The sequence below is a fragment of the Juglans regia genome, chromosome 3 (assembly GCF_001411555.2).
Source record: "Juglans regia cultivar Chandler chromosome 3, Walnut 2.0, whole genome shotgun sequence".
NCBI classification, from domain to species: Eukaryota; Viridiplantae; Streptophyta; class Magnoliopsida; order Fagales; family Juglandaceae; genus Juglans; species Juglans regia.
In genome coordinates, this window is record NC_049903.1 from 34,305,781 (window position 1) to 34,325,024 (window position 19,244).

The 19,244-nt window shown below is 38.6% G+C and overlaps 1 protein-coding gene across 1 annotated transcript; it reads left to right on the forward strand.

Moving 5' to 3' along the window:
* Window positions 1-17,404: 17,404 nt before the first annotated feature.
* LOC108986291 (RING-H2 finger protein ATL74-like) lies at window positions 17,405-18,913 on the forward strand. The gene is made up of 2 exons (XM_018958868.2): window positions 17,405-17,638; window positions 17,739-18,913. Exon 2 carries the CDS (start codon window positions 18,065-18,067, stop codon window positions 18,632-18,634), a length of 570 nt encoding a protein of 189 aa, XP_018814413.1. The 5' UTR covers window positions 17,405-17,638; window positions 17,739-18,064; the 3' UTR covers window positions 18,635-18,913.
* Window positions 18,914-19,244: the final 331 nt, after the last annotated feature.

Consider the following 19,244-nt stretch of genomic DNA (forward strand, 5'->3'; position numbering starts at 1 on the left):
CCACCCCCCACATCACGGCCTCATTGTCATGTCACTCAACCAGCCTATTTAAATAATTATGTGTGTCCTACAAAACCAAGTGCGTCCGTTGCTGCGTCCTCTTCTGACTCCTCCATGGTAGGTACAACTCATTCCCTCACTAATTTTTTTTCTTAAGATCATTTTTCTTCCAAACATATGTCTTTCCTCTTAGATTTATCTCAACACCATGATCCCACAACTTATTCTCAAGCTGTCTGCCATTCTCATTGGTGTGAAGCCATGGCCTCTGAACATCTAGCCCTAGAATTCAATAATACTTGGACTCTTCAACCCCTTCCACTAGACAAAAAACTTATTGGTTACAAATGGATCTTCAAAAGCTAGCTCATGGTTTATGGTTCCATTGAAAGGCATAAGACTCGCTTAGTTGCTAAGGGATATACTCCGATTGAAGGGCTTGACTATCATGATACTTTCGCCCCTACTTGTTGTTGTACATTGTGACCTTGCTATTATAGTTGCTCGCCATTGGTCATTACATCTACCTGATGTTCACAATGCTTTTTTCCATGAGTATCTTGATGGTTTACATGCAACTTCCTCCTGGGTATCCTAAACAGGTGAAGATACGTGTTAGTTGGTTGAATAAATCTTTCTATGGACTCAAATAGGCTTCACGGAATTGGTTTTTCAAATTTTCTTCAGTTATTCTCCAACCTGGATTTCGCCAATCTCAGGCTAACCACTCTTTAGTTACACTATCCATTGGTTTCTCATTACCTATAATTCTTATTTATGTTGATGACATTCTCCTAGCAGGTAATGATGCCACCTCCATCTGCAAGCTCAAAGATTATCTTGCTTACCATTCCCATCTCAAAGACCTTGGCCCCTTGAAATATTTTTTGGCATTGAGATTGCACGGTCACCTAATGACATCTTTGTCAACCAATGAAAATATGTCTCGGATATGCTCACTAACAGTGGCCATCTTGGAGCACGATGTACTACATTACCATGGAATTAACAGAATCTCAAGCTCATTGACACTGATGGCACCCTCTTTATTGATATAAACGGCTATCGTCTTCTCGTAGGCCAGTTAGTCTATCTCACGATCACTAGGCCCAACATCGTATACTTTGTCAACATCCTAAGTCAATTCATGAATCAGGCACACCAACCATGCTATGATATTTTGTTGTCCAAACCCTTCGTTATATTAAGTCATCTCCAGGAGTTGGTATTTTTTCTACCTGCCAAATGTGATCTTCATAGTTATGCATATTCTGACTCTGATTAGGCCAGTTGTCCTATCAACTGTTGCTCTACCACTGATTATTTTGTTACACTGGGTGACAACCCTATCTCATGGCGCACTAAAAAGTAAGCCTTATGTCATCAGTTTGTGAATAGGTAGTCTGTGAACGTGAGAGGACACCTTCCATTTCAACGAACCTTGCCTCCATGTTCCTTGATGATTCTTCTTGTCCTCGGGTGGTTTGTGAACTGTTGTGGTCGGCATATGAATGACTCGTTATTCACACGATCCCACAAATGGCGTCACTGCTTCAGATGTGTTTCATATCCCCGCTATCTTCTCCTACCCATGTAACAGACCTGCAAGACAATAGCCTATGAGGGCTCAGGGTGTGTGTGTGACACCTTTGGTGCTAAAGTTAGCGTACAATACAATGGTATAGTATTGAAAGGAGGAGACTCAGAGAGCCTTTTTACAATCCCAAAATCGAAGAAGAAGAAGAAGAATATCCTTTACTTAAGCCTGGAGGTGGGTTTATATACCCAATTGTGTATTACAGCAGCTAATCAAGAAGACTCCTGCATCCATTCTAAATCAAGATAAAATGATATTACAGATCTTTAGTTACCATATGATGTTGTGTATTTCATAAACATTTAGATACTCTTTAGTGTTAATATTCATGCCTTGTATAACATTATTTTGTATCTTATCAAATCCCACTGATTATGGGATTCTCATGTATGAATGTATTTCATAAGTCTATAAATAATATCATAAACCCACTCTCAGATTTCAAAGTGAAGAGATTTCATAAAATCCTGTGGATTGTCTTCACTTTCTACTTGGTATCAAAGCTACCGTGAGAGTGAGCTCTTTCTCTTTCTTTCATGGCCTCTGTATCCTTGAACGTTGGTAACTTTGTTACCCTCAAGCTTAAATCTGACAACTACCCTCAATGGTGAGAGCAAGTAGTTGGCTTGACTAAGAGTCAAGACATGGTTGGATATCTTATTAGTGAGCTTTCACCACCCTCATGCTAATTTCTGTTCCTGAAGGTTCTATTGATGATAAATAGGAAATCAATCCAGCATTTTAATAATGGAAGAAAGTCGATAGACTTCTTCGTGGATGGGTTATTGGAACTCTATCCGAAGAAGCTCTTGGATTAGTAATTATCCTGTAAACATCAGCTCAGGTTTGGTCTACTCTCAAGGAGGCTTTTGCCACGGCCTCTTACGAACGCGAGTTCCAACTCACACAATAGCTAGCCTACATGAGGAAGGATTCATCTACTACACTAAATGACTATCTTAGGAAGTTCAAAGGCGTGTGTGATAGCCTTACTGCTATTGGCAGGCCCATCAGTGACAAGTCCAAAGTCTAAGTATGAACCATTTACCACCTCTATGTTAAAGCCTCTGATGCCCACATATGGTGAAATTATTCCTCTACTCCAGAGTTATGAAACCCATATCACATTACACGTTCAAGATACCAACAATCTTGTGGCATTCTTTGGCCAAAACCAATCAAAACAACAGTCCTCCTATCACTCAAAAAATGGTCGATCTCAGCAGGGTCATTTTACCTATAAAGGCAAAGGCTTTCATCAATCAAATAGACCACCATAAACCTCACCATTTTTTGACCAATCCTCATATCAAAATACCTCAAAAGACTGTAACAAGTCTCTCTTTTGTCAAATATGTGACAAAAGTGGTCATGATGCACTTCACTGCGGGAACCGATTCAACCACTCATATGAGGCCACGGATCTCCCAAAGGCTCTTGCTGCTATGACCTTGGAGAACACTGTCTCAGATGTGGAATGGACAACTGATACTGGTGTCAGTGCACACATGACCTCTGATGTAGGTATCCTTAATAAATTATGTCCTTATAATAGTGAGGATCAGGTCTGAGTCGGCAATGGAGATACCTTGACAATTACTCATACTGAGGATGCAACCATTCAGTTTGCAAATACCACTTTACATTTAGATAATGTGCTTCTTGTTCTTGATCTCAAGTGCAATGTCTTATTTGTTAGGCATCTCACATCCTCTCATTTCGTTAACTGTGAATTTGATAATGTTGGTTTTAATGTTCTAGACAGGAAGACAAATCAGATCCTAATGTGAGGGAGCAAAAAGGTCAATCTCTACCTTCTCCCAGCACCACCAGAGACTCTTTTCTCTACTCGTTTTAAAGTTGTCTCCTTTGGTATTTGGCATCAAACACTTGGACATCCTCAAGCAGCAAATGTGTCTCAACTACAAGCTTAGGGACTTATCCAAGTCCTCTCCAAGAATAAAGAGCATCCTCTTTGTGAAAGCTTCCAACTTGGCAAATTAAGCAGACAACCTTTCTCTAGTTCTTCAAATAAATCAATTGATGTGTTTGATATAGTTCATTGTGACCTTTGGGGCTTTGCACCTATTGTTTCGACTGATGAAGACAAATTTTATGCATCTTATGTTGATAATTGAAGTCTTTTTATGTGGCTTATTCCCCTTAGAAACAAATTAGATTTTTATTCAATGTTCATTTGTTTGAAAAATATGTTGCTCGTCAATTTGGAAAGTAAATCAATGTGTTTCAGTTAGATGGGGGAGGTGAATTTGTTAGCAATCAGTTCAAACACCATCTTCAAAAAAATGAAATTATTCACCAAATCATGTGTCCTCACAACCCACAACAGAATGGGGTTGTTGAGCGTAGGCATCAAATAATCTATGAGTTAGGACTCACCAAGCTATTTCACAGTGGTGTTCCCAAAAAATATTGGGTGGATGATTTTGGTACAACAATTTTCTTGATCAACAAATTACCATCTTCTTCTCTCAATAATACTTCTCTCTTTCTCACATTAAATAAGCGACAACTTGACTACTCTTCTTTGAGAGTTTTTGTTTCAAATGCTTTCCTTATCTTTGGAATGTGAAGCATAATAAGTTTGACCCAAAGTTTCACTCATGTGTTTTCCTGGGTTATAGTCCACAGCACAAAGGGTATAGATGTCTTTATCCACCCACTCACAAGGTCTTTATTTCATGTCATGTAGTGTTTGATGAAGTAGCCTTTCCTTTTAAAGATCCTGCCAATCTCTACATTCCTTCCGACACCTCTAGTGACATATCAGTCTTCAATGAGTAGCTAACTACACCATCCTCCTCATCTTCTTCTTCTCGTGATGATAATTTACACTCACTAGCTCCTCTAATTTTGTAGGTTCCTTTTCCAGAATAAACATTACCTTTGCCCTCATCCTTGCTAGCAACTCCTTTAGCTGACCCTCTACCTGACAATCCATCAGATGATCCTCTCACACCAGTCCAGTCCTTCCTGCTCCCTCCATTCTTAATGAAGCAGAACCTGATATAAACCTCGAGTCATCCTCTTCCCTCATGGACTCTGATCTTCTTCCTCTATTATTGCTCTTGAGGATCCCTTATGTCTCATGGTTCCTCTCATCCCATGGTCACTAGAGCACAAGTTGGAGGTTCACAAATCTAATCCTCGCTATGCCTTCCTGCATCACTCTCTCACTCCTCTTTCCGAAATCGAGACAGTTTTTGCTGCTCTCAAACATGAATGATGGACCAATGCCATGCTGGAAGAACTCTAGGCTCTGTAACAAAACAACACTTGGGACTTAGTCCCATGCACATCTGATATGAATGTTGTTGGATCAAAGTGGGTTTTCAAGACCAAATTTAAAGATGGGCAACTCTCTGAGGCAATCTTTATGGAGCAACCACCTGGCTTCAACCATGCCACCTTTCCTAAGTATGTATGCAAATTGAAAAGGTTCTCTACTGCCTTAAATAGGCACCACGAGCGTGGTTTGATCAGTTTAATTCGTTCTTCTCTCTTTTCACTTCACATGTAGTCTTGCATATTCTTCTTTATTCACCTATCATCATCCTCACGGTGGTTTGATCCTTCTTCTCTATGTCGATGGCATTATCCTCACTGGCTCTAGTAATGATCTCCTCACTCAGTTTGTTAAACTGCTACACTCTGAGTTTTCCATGAAGGACCTAGGACCACTGCATTATTTTTTGGCTATTGATGTCACACCCACCTCTGCAGGACTTGTTCTTTCTCAGTCCAAATATGCCCTTGAAATACTCGACCGTGTCAATATGATAGAATGCAAATCCAGTTGTACCCCTCTTACCACCAAAATCCAGCCCCTCAGCTCGAGTAAACCATACCATGACTCCTTTCATTTTCGTAGCCTGGTGGGTGCCCTGCAATACCTTACTATTACTCACCCAGACCTTACCTTTTCTATCAACTATTTCTCACCCAAACCTTACCTTTTCTCTCAATTCATGCAGTCTCCTACCGAGGATCAATTCCAAATGCTCAAGCGCATCCTTCATTATGTTCATGGCACCATTCATCTCGGGACTCAGCTTCACTAAGCAAGCTCTATGACTCTCTATGCCTTCTCAGATGATGATTGAGCTAGGTTTTCCTCCACTCGTCGCTCCATGACAGGTTATTGTACATTTCTTAGGACCAATCTCATTTTTTGGTCTGCCAAGAAACAACCCACAATCTCTCGATCAAGCGCCGAGGCAGAATACCGTACCACGACACACACTGCAGCTAAATTAATGTGGCTGTCTTTTCTTCATGATTTGCATATTAATCTTGCAAGTCCTCTTGTTTTGTTCTGTGATAATTTGAGTGTACTTCATATGACAGTTAACCCTGTCTTTCATGCTCGAAGCAAGCACATTGAACTTGACTACCATTATGTATGTGAACATGTTGCATTGGGTCTTCTTGAAACTCACCATGTTTCTTCTTCGTCTCAGATTGCTGATATTTTCACTAAGCCTTTATCCAAATCTGCACATCAGTATCTACGTGGCAAACTTACCCTTGTACCTCGGCTAAGTTTGAGGGGGCCTATTACAACAGCTAATAAAGAAGACTCCTATATTATATCAGCTAATCAGGAAGACTCCTGCACCTATTCCAAATTAAGATCAAATGATACTGTAGATCCTTAGTTACCATATGATGTTATGTATTCCATAAACATTTAGATACTCACTAGTGTTAATATTCATGCCCTGTATAGGATTATTTTGTATCTTAACAAATCCCACTGATTATGGGATTCTCATGTATGAATGTATTTCATAAGTCTATAAATAATATCATACGTTGACTCTCACATTTTAAGGTGAAGCGATTTCACAAAATCTTGTGCATTGTCTTCACTTTCTACTTTGTGGTGGTCCCCACTTTACCACTATCGAGTTATTCATGTGCCATACTGGACTTCACGCTCATGGCAGGAAGATTATCTGCTTCCTCAGAGACCATGCCACCACATTAAATGCTCCCATGCCCCTCTTTGCATCTATTCCCTACGATAGGTGGGGATGGTGCGCCCACTACCAAAATTCCAAGACAAAGGTGTAGCTCCAGCCATTAGTGTTGCTTGTTGTTGTCTTTATACTTTTAATGTTGCATGATCTCCTCCAAGGTGTGTGGGTATTGGTATGTGTGGGCATTCTAACGATCATTTTCTCCCTGACAAGTACCTCACGTACTGGGCATGAGTCCTCTTTATTACGCAGGTAGAGTTGGGTCGCACACTCCCTAGGCGAGCCCCGAGCCTTTGAGGATAGGAATTCGCTCGGCCCCGAATATCCTTCCCAGAACCCATTTTACTTGCAGAGTTAATAATCATTCGACCCTAGACAAAATAAAAATTATTCTAACAATTAGTTAATCCAGAGAAACTAGGAATTGAAATTAAGAAAAGATGCAATACAGGGAGAATATTTTGAAAAATATTGATTAGTGATAGAATTTGAAATTATTTAATGAAGCCCATAAGCCAAGCCTAATTAGCTTCAAAATACAGAATAAGAATTATCCTAACTACTAGTTAATCAATAGAAACTAGGAAATGAGATTGAAAAAAGATAAACACAAAGAGAAAACTCTGAAAAAGAGTGATTAATGATAAAATTCAAAATTCTATAATGAAGCTCACAAGCTGGGCTTAAATAGCTTTCAAAAATTTGAAATTATGCGAATTTTTCCGGAATGGAAAAATCTAAATTATTGTCTAAAACTAAATACATAATTAAAAAATAATCTTGCTAAAAATTTGGTCAAAATTAAAATCAAAATCACATCCAAAACTTGGAAAGAAATATTTCCTAAAATGATAAAAACAAACATAAATAAATGAGAAATCCAAAACCAAGTTTCTAGCTTCACACATCTGAAATCCAAAACCAATATTTTACATAGGAGAAATTTGGGGGGGATTTTAAAAAAATTTCTAGAATTTCAATAAAAATAGTTACTTCCTCCACTATATTATCTTCATCAGGATAGGTATCGTAGACCGGTGTAGAGTTCCAATCAATGGAAGAACATTCCTCCTCAAAGTCTTCTTCCCCAAGGTAGTAAATCTATTCAACTTCCAGCAACAAATCAGCGAAACCTTTAGCCTATAGAGTACCAAAAAATTCCAATAAATCAACTTTGAAGCCTAGGTCTTCATGTTGTTCCTCCCAAGCACAATGCTCCCAAAATATATCACAATTATGATACAGAGTCTCAAAACTAAAGTCAAAATCATGGTCATCCATATGATCCTCCAGGTTTTGTGCATCTAGACAATGGTTAATTCTGCAATTTGCCTTTGCAAATTTACAATCATCACGACTTAAAAGTTACCATCACGGTGAGAGGTTTCTTCATTCAAAACATACCCATGCTGACCATGACCTCTACCACCAGTCATTAAAACTGATGAGAAATCAGCCCAGAAAAACGTTAAAACTCTTATGCCAACTAAAGCTATAAAAAATAAGAATTATCCTGACAGCTAGTTAATCAACAAAAACTTGAGATTGAGAAAAGATGCAACACATAGAGAAAACTCTAAGAAATATTAATTAACAATAACATTCAGAATTATTTAATGAACCTTACAAGTCGTGCTTAAATAGCTTCAAAAGTTGAAAATATGAGAGTTTTTTCGAAAATGAAAAATCTAAATTATTGCCTAAAAGTTAAAAAAGTAATTAAAAAATAATCTTACTAAAACTTTGGCCAAAATCGAAATCAGAATCACTTCCAAAACTTGAAATGAAACCATTCTTAAGATGACAAAAATGAACATTAATAGATGATTTGTGGGAAAAAAATATCAGATATTGTCCCAATCCAATGAAGATTTAGCATTTATTACCATATTTGCGCAAATCTACTCTCTTAAAATAGTTCAAAGCTATCAACTTAGAATTTGGATTCGGATATCCTATATCAGCTTGGGTTTGCATCATCATCCTGCTAATAACTCGAATTTATTGCTCACAACATGAGTATAAAGCCAATAGAATAAATAGAAAGATAGATAGAGCACAACACCGTTTCATTGGACTTTTGTTGTTCAATTTTAACTACAAAGATATATAACAATGAAGATATTTTTAGAAGAAGATTAGGAAGAATAAAGGAAATCACAGATACTATTACATGAACCTATTTCTATGTTTTACGAGTCATTCAAATGAATCAGTTAACAATAATATTATGTTTTGAGTTATGCAATGTGATGATGGCCAGTACACGAACCTGTTTTAATGTTTTACAAGAAAAAAAAATCAATGCACAATATTGAAAAACTACAATCAAAGTACTACTCTTCGGTCACCAATGAAGACAAGGTAGTGGTGCAATGGTGACACAAAAGAGTCCCTCTTCGGAATGGACATTCCGTTCTTGGGAGTTGAACAACCTCCAATAAAAAATCATCACATCAGCATTTCATAAGATAAGTTAATGAGACTCATCACATGCGATAAAATCCACATGTGAAAGAAAGAAAAAAAAAACATCTTGAACAGTCGTGAGCCCGTAGCAAAACTCTCCAAACTGCCACACGACATCAAGTTCCATCGTCGCCACTACTGGACAACGGTGTTGCCACCAGTGTTTTAAATTTCGTACCGTACCGGTCGGTACGGCCGAAATTTTTCGTTTCGGCCGTCCGGCCGGTACAGGTACTATATCTGTCCCGTACCGACTAAAATACCGGCCGTACCGGCCATACCGGACTAAATTTCGGCCTGTACCGGCCTATATTTCGGCCGGTACCGGCCGATATTTCAGCCTGGGTGTTTTTTTTTTTTTTTTTCATTTTTTCAAATTACAAACTTATTTTTTAACTCGTAATTCAGACTAGACTATTTATAATTTATATATATATGTATTTATATATAATTTATTTATATATAGACTATTATTTTAGAATATAATTTATATATATATTTATATATATAATTTATTTATAAATCGATTATCCCGAAATATTATCCCGAAACGCTATCCTGAAACGGTACCGGTACCGAAATATTTCGTTCCAGTATCTTGACCGGTACGACGTCCGGTACGGTATTCAAAACATTGGTTGCCACACCAACTTCCGTCACCGCACGACACGACATCATTCATATAGCCACCAAGTTCTGTCAGATTCAAAACAACCATCACCATCGTCTTCTCCATTTCCATTTTCTTTCTTTGATTTTAGTGGATTTATTTTTATTGCTCTTTCTCAAGATTTTCATAACTCAATTTCATGATTTTGTTTTCATCGTCATTTTTGCTTGCTTAGGAGAAATTGCGACAAGCCCAAATCACTTGGACAACCGTTTTGAATAAACCCATATCACCTGGAGGAGGGCATGCCATTTCTGCCAATATAAATATCATTGTTCACTCTCTTCACAAATCAAAACACAAAAACCCAGCCACCCAATAATAAAGCCCAAGCAATTGCCCACAACAAATTGAACTCAATCTTGATGAATTTTATTTCTTCCGTCTTAATTTCTCATAAAGTGAGGAGGGAAGGGAAAGGGAGAGAGAGAGAGAGAGAGAGAGAGAGAGGGGAGTCACGAGTGTGGGCAATGGCGATGGCTGGCTCTTGCTTACTGAAAAAGAATTAACCGATCGATTGTTTCCATTTTTGTTTGATCTTATCTTTTTATTTCCATTGGGAGGGGTGGGGGCTTCGTCTACTTCTGGGTTTCAAGAGAGGGGAAGGGTCACTAGAGGGTGGATTTTTGTTCTGGTGAGTTATAACCTGTAGTGTGGTTACAATGGAACTGAAATGGGAGGCCTATGTGTCAATTATATATTGAAGGGCTGTTATTTGAAGGAGAACAGACCGACCGACCGGCCATAAGTTTATCTCTTGACACAAATTTAGATAAAGGTAAATCATTGGCCAACAACCTTGTGAGCTAAATGGTGAAATGTGTACAACAAGCACTTTTTCTATTCGATGACTACAACAAGAAATAAACATAATTAAAGATCACAACGGCATATTCTGAAAGAAACCAAAATTGTTCTGGAAAACCTCACAAAGGCAAAGTGTATCTTCGTATATTTATAAAAACAGAGCAGTACATTTTGGATGAGAAGAAACTTAAAAGAATCTACAGTTGTTACAAGTGATAAACATATAGATTACAAACATTCAAATGTAAGTGATAAGCTGTTGGAGTTAAACTCGGAGACGCAGCTCACTCGTTTATAGAAACCATGCAGCTCACAACTTTGACGGAGAGGTAGCTCACTCGTTTACGGAAACCATGCAGCTCATGACTTTGACGTTGAGTTTACTTGAATATTTGAATGATCAGTATTATCTCTAACATTCCCTTGCAAACTGGCAGGAAGATCAGAAATGGCCAGTTTGTCACGAAGGAAACAAAATCTATCCGCTGTATGCCCTTTGGTGAAAATATCTGCAGGTTGGATAGAAGTCGAAATATGTTGCAAAATAATGTCTCGATGTGTTACTTTTTCACGCACAAAATGGTAGTCCACCTCGATATGCTTAGAACATGCATGAAAGATAGGATTTGAGGCAAGTGCAAGAGCACTAATGTTATCACACCAGATCACAAGGGGAGAAGCAAGAGAGATGTTCAATTCACATAAAAATACACCTCAGCTGTTACTAGCGCCAGCCATCTATATTTGGCCTCAATACTAGATTTAGAGACCACTGGTTGTTTCTTCGCCGACCACGAGATCTGATTGGAACCAACAAAAACTCCATAACCACACGTTGAACGTCTATCATCGGGATCACCAGTCCAATCCGAGTCACAGTATGCATTGATGGAGAAATAACCAGTTCTGTAAAAAAGGCCAAAGTCCAGAGTATTTTTCAGATAACGTAGGACACGCTTGGCTGTTGTCCAATGCGTTGTAGTTGGTGCTTGCATATGTTGACAAAGTTGATTCACGGAGTATGCGATATCTGGGCGAGTAAGAGTTACATATTGTAAGGCACCTACTGTGTGCCGATATTCTGAAGGATCAGGCAGGGGATCTCCATCAAATTTGGATAGCTTGGTACCCGAAACACATGGGGCACGATAAGGACATATACCAATGAGGTTGACTCAATCCAAGAGATCAATAATGTATCTCATCTGCCGAAGATGCAACCTAGAGGAATCAAGTGTAGCTTCAATACCCAAGAAATATGACAACTGCCCAAGGTCCTTCATAGCAAAGTCTAGCTGAAGGTTAGAGATCAGCTTGTCAATAGAAGACCGGACATTAGAAGTCACTAGAATATCGTCCACGTAAACAAGCAGAAAAATATATGTAGATTCACGGTGATAGGTGAACAAAGAGGGATCAACTTGGGAGCTTACAAATTCGAGAGATAACAAGGTAGTGGATAAGCGATTAAACCAAGCCCGAGGGGCTTGTTTTAATCCGTAAATAGATTTATGCAACTTACACACAAACTGTGGATTTGTAGGGTCTTCAAAACCTTTAGGTTGAGCCATATAGACTTCCTCCTCCAAAATTCCATGAAGAAAGGCGTTAGACACATCGAGTTGCTGAATGTCCCAATTGAATGAAACAGCAAGTGCGAGTACCATGCGAACTGTGGATGGTTTAATAACTGGACTAAATGTGTCATAGAAATCAATACCACTACGCTGAAGGTAGCCAACTGCAACTAGCCGTGCTTTGAGTCTTTCAACACTCCCATCTGGTCGGCGTTTAGATTTAAAAACCCACTTACTCGAAACAACATGTTTGCCTTGTGGACTAGGGCATAGAGTCCAGGTTTCATTCTTAATCAACGCTTCGAATTCATTCTCCATGGCAGCATGCCATTCAGGTATAGCAGCAGCTTGAGCGTAGGTATGAGGTTTGGAAATAATAACACCTGCATGCAAAGCTCGAAGAGGGTGACGTGTTGAATAATAAAGATGATAATCCGGGTATGTACGGGGCTTAAGATGGCCAGTTTGTGATCTAGTGATAACATGATAGGAAGGAGCGGAGCTGACAGAAGAAGTAGATGGGGACTCACGGATATGGCTAGGAGATGCGGAAACGGGAGGGTCGCTGTCTGGTGAAGTGTCTGATGGAATGAAGAAGTCAGGTTCAGCGGGTACTATGGGTGTATTCTGAGATGGTAAAGTAGAAGAGGAAGAAGAAGATGAAGGAAAAATGTGTGAAGGAAGAGAAGGAAGAAAAGGTGAAGAATTACCTGTCGAGGAAACGCTGCTGCCCGAGTCCATGAAAGAAGATTGTACATGAGCAGGGAACATAGTCTCGTCAAAGATCACATTTCTGGAAATATAAACCCGTCGTGAGGAAGGATCATAGCACCGAAACCCCTTCTGATTAGAATAATAACCAATGAATATACATGGTGTGCTACGGTAAGAGAGTTTATTAGGCATGTAAGGTCGAAAACACGGAAAACATTGACACCCAAAGGAACAAAAATAGCTAAAATCTGGAGGAAGATGAAATAGACATTCAAAGGGAGAGGAAAAATTGAGAACTTTTGTGGGCAACCGATTAATGATAAATATAGAAGTTAAGAAGGCATCGACCCAAAATTTCTTAGGTAATCCAAACTGCGCAAGGAGAGTGAGTCCTATTTCAACTATATGACGATGTTTCCGTTCGGCCAGACCATTTTGTTGAGAGGTATGCGGACAAAATAGCCGATGAAAAATCCCATTATTACTCAGAAATTGTTTAAAAATGGTGGAACAGTATTTGCCACCATTATCACTTTGTAATTGCTTAATGGGATAATTAAATTGTTTTTCTACTAAGATTTTGAATTTAACAAACATAGAAAAAACATCGGATTTATGAGAAATGAGATATAACCAACAAAAGCGAGTAAAGTCATCAATAAAAATGACATAATAGAGACAACCACTTAAAGAATGAGTGGAAGTTGACCATACATCAGAATGAATTAACTCTATAGCAGCAGTTGATTCTCTTAAGGAATCAGAGAATGGCAACTGCTTGGACTTACCTAGTTGACATGACACACAAATGGACTTTTTATTGAATGAATCACTAACAGGTAGAGAAAAATTATTAAGAACATTATGCAAAGTAGACGACGAAGGATGTCCCAAACGACAATGCCAGGTGGCGATAGAGGCCTTGACTCCAACAGTCATGGAGAAAGCATGAAATTTAGACGACGAAAGCTGATGTAGATTGATCGAGTACAATCCTCTATCACTAGGCCCCGTCATGAGCGTGTTCCCTGTCTTGAGGTCCTTCACAAAAAAATCAGAACCAGAAAGTTCAAAGAACACATTATTGTCCTTACAAAATTTATTAATGGAAAGAAGATGGGCAGATGTTTGAGGACAATAAGCAACATCATTTAAAACAAGAGTAGAAGAAGGAGTTTGAATAGTGGCATTGCCAATGCGTGAGATTATCAAACCTTCCCCATTACTTGTGCCCACGGAATCATTACCTTCATAAGGTGTGGAAGTTGTCAAATTAGTTGCATCAGAAGTAACATGAATATTCGCACCACTATCAACGTACCAATGATGCTGATTAAGGTAGGTAGTATTAGCCTCAGCAACCAAAGCAGCCAACTCTGTTGGAGGGTGCCTCCCTTGAAAAGCATAGTTCATACAGTTGAAACAATCTAACGCCTAGTGATTTTCTCTTTTGCAGATTTGACAAGGTGATCGAGACCGCGAAACTTTGGACACAGGAGCAGATGAGGAAGCTGGCAAGTGAGATAGAGGCTACCGAAATGGTGAAGTTGAGGATACTAGGCCAGGAAATTTGGACGTGCCTGAGGAACGAGACTGATTGTTGTTGTTACTGCGTGGTCCTGGTTTAGAACCAGGTTTGTGGGAGTAAAGGGCATAGGAACCAGTCTCAGGTTGAATGGAGTGATTTTGAAATTTCTGTATGAGATCATAGTTGAGTAGTTCGGCATAAAAACCTGAAAAGAGCATGGATTTTTATTTTTCAAGTAGCATGTATGTGGTGACAAAGGAATGAAAGGAGGGGTTAAGTCCATTGAGCATGGATAAAATCAAGTCGGAATCGGCAACGGGTTTACCAACTGCTGATAATTCATCTGAGAGGGTTTTGACTTCATCTATAAAACCTTGACATGATAAGGAATCTTGCTGAAGAGACTGAAGTTTTCTCTTGATAAGAGAAATCCTAGAGGTGGAAGGAGTAGCAAAATGCAAATGGAGGGCCTGCCAAGCAAGCCAAGATGTTTCCAAACCATAAATAGTGGAAACAATAGAAGGAGAAAGGGATGAGACAATCCAACCAAGCACAGTTTGATCCTTATACTGCCAAACCACATAGGTAGAGTTAAGAACACCTTGGGTGCAGAGCTCATCACTAGCATATTGAGGAGGACAAGGATTGGAACCATCAACAATCCCCACCAGACCATAACTCCGAAAGAGTGGGAGTAATTGAGCACTCCAGGCAAGAAAGTTAGTTCCATCAAGCTTGATGGAAATAACTTGTGCTGGAAGGTGAAAGGTAGCGGAAGCATTAGATGAAATAGCCATAGGATCAAGAAAAGCGTTAGCTTAAAAAAAAATCTGATACCATGAAATAAACCAAAATTGTTTTGGAAAACCTCACAGAGGCAGAGTGTATCTTCGTATATTTATAAAAACAGAGCAGTACATTTTGGATGAGAAGAAACTTAAAAGAATCTACGGTTGTTACAAGTGATAAACATATAGATTACAAACATTCAAATGTAAGTGATAAGCTATTGGAGTTAAACTCGGAGACGCAGCTCACTCGTTTACGGAAACCATGCAGCTCACGACTTTGACGGAGACGCAGCTCACTCGTTTACGGAAACCATGCAGCTCACGACTTTGACGTTGAGTTTACTTGAATATTTGAATGATCAGTATTATCTCTAACATGTTCTTCTAAGAAGGGATCACAATAAACATGCCTAATGTATCAATGCTGCAGACGAGGATTTGTATTCGTCTATCATTTGAAACTGATGGCGTACCTTTAATAGCTGAACATGTAAAATTGCAAGAACTTGTTGGGAATCCTACGGTTTTATGTAAGGAGAAATCCTGCAAAGGCTTTGAGCGTATGTAGCTTTCTGCAAGCAATTTCTACTAGGAATCAGAAACGATACAGTTCGTGACAGAAAACTTGCCTTAAAATTATATTGATATGTAAAGGAATCGGCAGAAGTATTTAGCATCGTCTATACATATGTATATGTAAAGTCATATTTACATAATATGATCTTAAAATTCTCTGCATTAGTTTATGTATATCCAAATATTTAGCTAGTTATGAACAATGCTTATCTAAATTTGGATAACTACTATTCACTCAACAAAATATATTTTAATCATTATTTCTCTCTCCTCCCACTCTTTTTTTTTGTAATTATTTCATTTTCTCCATCTTTTAACAACACAACAAATTTTCACCTGCACATAAATTTTATTATTATAATATATTATATATATTTTTTTCATTTTATTATTTTTAATATAATATAAAAAAATATATATATTTTTTATTATTATATTTGTATTATTAATATCAAATGTATGTAGTGAATACTAATTGTAAAATATATATAAAAAAAATTGATTTTAGCAAAAAATGTCACAAATATGTATAAATCAATGTGAAAATTTTACTTAAATGACAAAATGATTATGTAAAAAAGATGATTTTATATATACATATGTATATATATTGACCAATATTAATAGTCTAATTAGAAGGTTGTGTTCAGTTTTTGTTGAGATTTGAAAGATCAAGATGCAACAGTTTAGTGAATTAGGTTGTCTTAATTCAACTCGTAATTAAGCACAGCAGTTTAGTGGCTTGGTTGTCAAGTGTCAACAGGAGTTTCTTTATTTTGTCTGAGACAGGAAAAGAAAGAAAGAAAAGAATCTCCACACGTCTATGATTTTTATTAGAGCACGCAATCCCATTAGATGGTCCTCTGCTACAGACATAAACTGATTGTTACTTAGCAAAAATACCTTGTCTCTCGGGCTAACTACACCCATCATGATCAGCTAGCGAACGTGTCCCCGATTGTCACGGAGTGCTTGAAACCAGATTCCATCTTAGCTCTTCTAATAAAATCTAATGATAATTTTTTAGTGCTTAATTGAGTCTTATTTTTTCTGTCTTTTCTTTGAAATCATACCTATAATCTTTGACAATTTACTATAGCCGACTCAAGATAAGTTTATTATTTTAATAATCTTAACCTTACCACACGCATATACACATCAATAAATTCATCATCCACTAATGTAATGGGTAGGGAAGAAAAGGCTGTTTCCTTGTTTGAATCCAACTAAGAGGATCTTTGGATCATTCAAGTGGCTTTTATAGAATGATTACTTACAGTAAGGATAACATTAATATCTCACTTTGAGGGTAACCAGTTAAAGGAGAAAAGCTTTCATAAAACAAAAAAGTTAAAGGGAAAAGGTTAGGGAGATATTTTGTGGGCGATAGCGATAATATTCTCTCTTTTTTCTTAACTACGACATATATCTGTCTAATCTGATATCAAAACTAAATTAATTATTATTACCAAATCAGATAAAGGCAGCAAAACTTCCACTGTGCTGCAATCTGCATGTGGCATACATGTCAAAGAACTATATGGTTTTGGCATTGGTTTAAAGTTTAAACCTAGATTCCATATTAAATATTAGCTTAAATAAAAGTTTTTTTTTTTTTTTATCTTGGAACTGTAATAGGTAGGCAAAGCTACTCCAACAGTATCTTACTTTCTTTGCTGTCTATCTTAGCTTTTCCTATGCATCCAGCAGTGTTTCTCCTGTCCCCCTCCCCTCCCCCTCGACCCACTTCAAAGACTAGAAGCGCTTGGTGTATAAATTAGTCTTCCATTCCAATCCTGTGCCACAAAGGGTGAGCACCCTCCAAATGCGTGGATAACTATCAGAAGATAGGATTGAGGATTCTGATCGATTTGGGTCGCCGGCAGCGATGGAAAGTAAGGTTCAGGTAAGATGGAAAGTAATTGGTATTCCACTCTCAATCATCTTTTGCAATATCTAGATTACACAGGACCAGTTCTGATTAAGAAGCTGGAATAATCGTGCAGTGAAACGGTCCCAAATTCGGATAACAGTCATCCACACAGACAATTTAACCGAGTCTTTTGCCTTATCCTAGAGAGAAAGGAGATGCCTCTTCTATGTCCCTTTCTAGCTGGAATCTTGACAACATTACTGTAACCCGGAAAGAACCACCACCCTTTTTCTGTTCTAGCCGAAAAAGAAATTCTTATGTGTACGCAAGAAAGGAAAAATAGAACCGCCTTGCTTGCCTCTCTTTTAGACTTTTAAGCTTCGTGAACCCTTCTGCAAGACCCTTCAAAAACATTTTTAAAAAAATCCCATCTTTTTCTTTTTTTCTGCAATAGCGGATATGCATCGCCGCTTGGTCGAGACAGAGCTGAGTTTGCCACCGGAAAATGGGAACAAGATGCGTGACTCGTACATCAGCGAGACCAACTTTGACACCAACATGGTGATCATATTGGCAGCCTTGTTATGCGCACTGATATGCGCGCTTGGGCTGAACTCAATCGTGCGCTGCGCCTTCCGCTGCAGTCGAAGGTTTGCGTTGGAGACCCCGGACCAAACGGCTGCACGGCTAGCTGCCACGGGCCTCAAGAAGCGCGATTTGCGTCAGATTCCGGTGGCGATTTATGGGTCCGGTGTGAATATCAAGGCCACGGAGTGCGCAATCTGCCTCGGTGAATTCGAGGACGGTGAGAACGTTCGGGTGCTGCCAAAATGCAATCACGGGTTCCATGTGAGCTGCATAGACACGTGGCTTTTGTCGCATTCATCGTGCCCAAATTGTCGGCATTCACTGCGGGAGCACCCAGTAACAGGTTCAGGTACAAATCCACAAGTTTCACCGGCAGAGCCATCGGGAAATGGGGCCGGCCGGCGAGATAGCGTTGTCATAGTGGTTAACGAGGCAAGTTAGGTGTATTAATGGTGGCAATCACGTCGAAATTGTGTGACACCATGGTGCATGCTGATGAAGTTTTTTAGGTGGAGGTATTGCAAATGCTACGGGGTTCTTCTTTCGAATTATTTTGTAGTTATTTCACCGACTCTGTTGAGATTTCCAGAAGTAGTAGCAGTAGTAGTGGTGTTACAGTGTAGTATCAGCAGCCATCATTTTGAGTTATGGAATTTGAATCAATGATTTGGATGTGAAACTGCCCATTTTGTATTATAATGGAGTGGTGAATTAGACAAATTTTTGGTGAAAATCAGACTCAAAAAAGTTTACAAAATCTTTACACCAACCCTCCACCTCCGGTGGGTCTGAAAATGCACGGTAACCGAAGCCGGTGTCTGTACGGATCACAAGGGGTCGATGTGGGTGGGGTTTTTATGATATGCTGAGCAGGTTTGAAGAAAAAGTGGATGTTAGCTAGTGTTTAATTAATCTACTGTTTGTAGCTAGCTCTAGCTGTAGATTCTTCTTTCTTATATATATAATATATATATCCTTTGTGTGCGATTTTTTCTTTTCTTTTTTAATCTAAGTTAAGCCCAATAGGCTTAAGATTAACCTTAAAATTTTC

What these genes read in the sequence shown, in the direction of transcription:
- LOC108986291 (XM_018958868.2), top strand. Translation starts at nt 18,065, where the DNA reads ATGCATCGCCGCTTGGTCGAGACAGAGCTGAGTTTGCCACCGGAAAAT.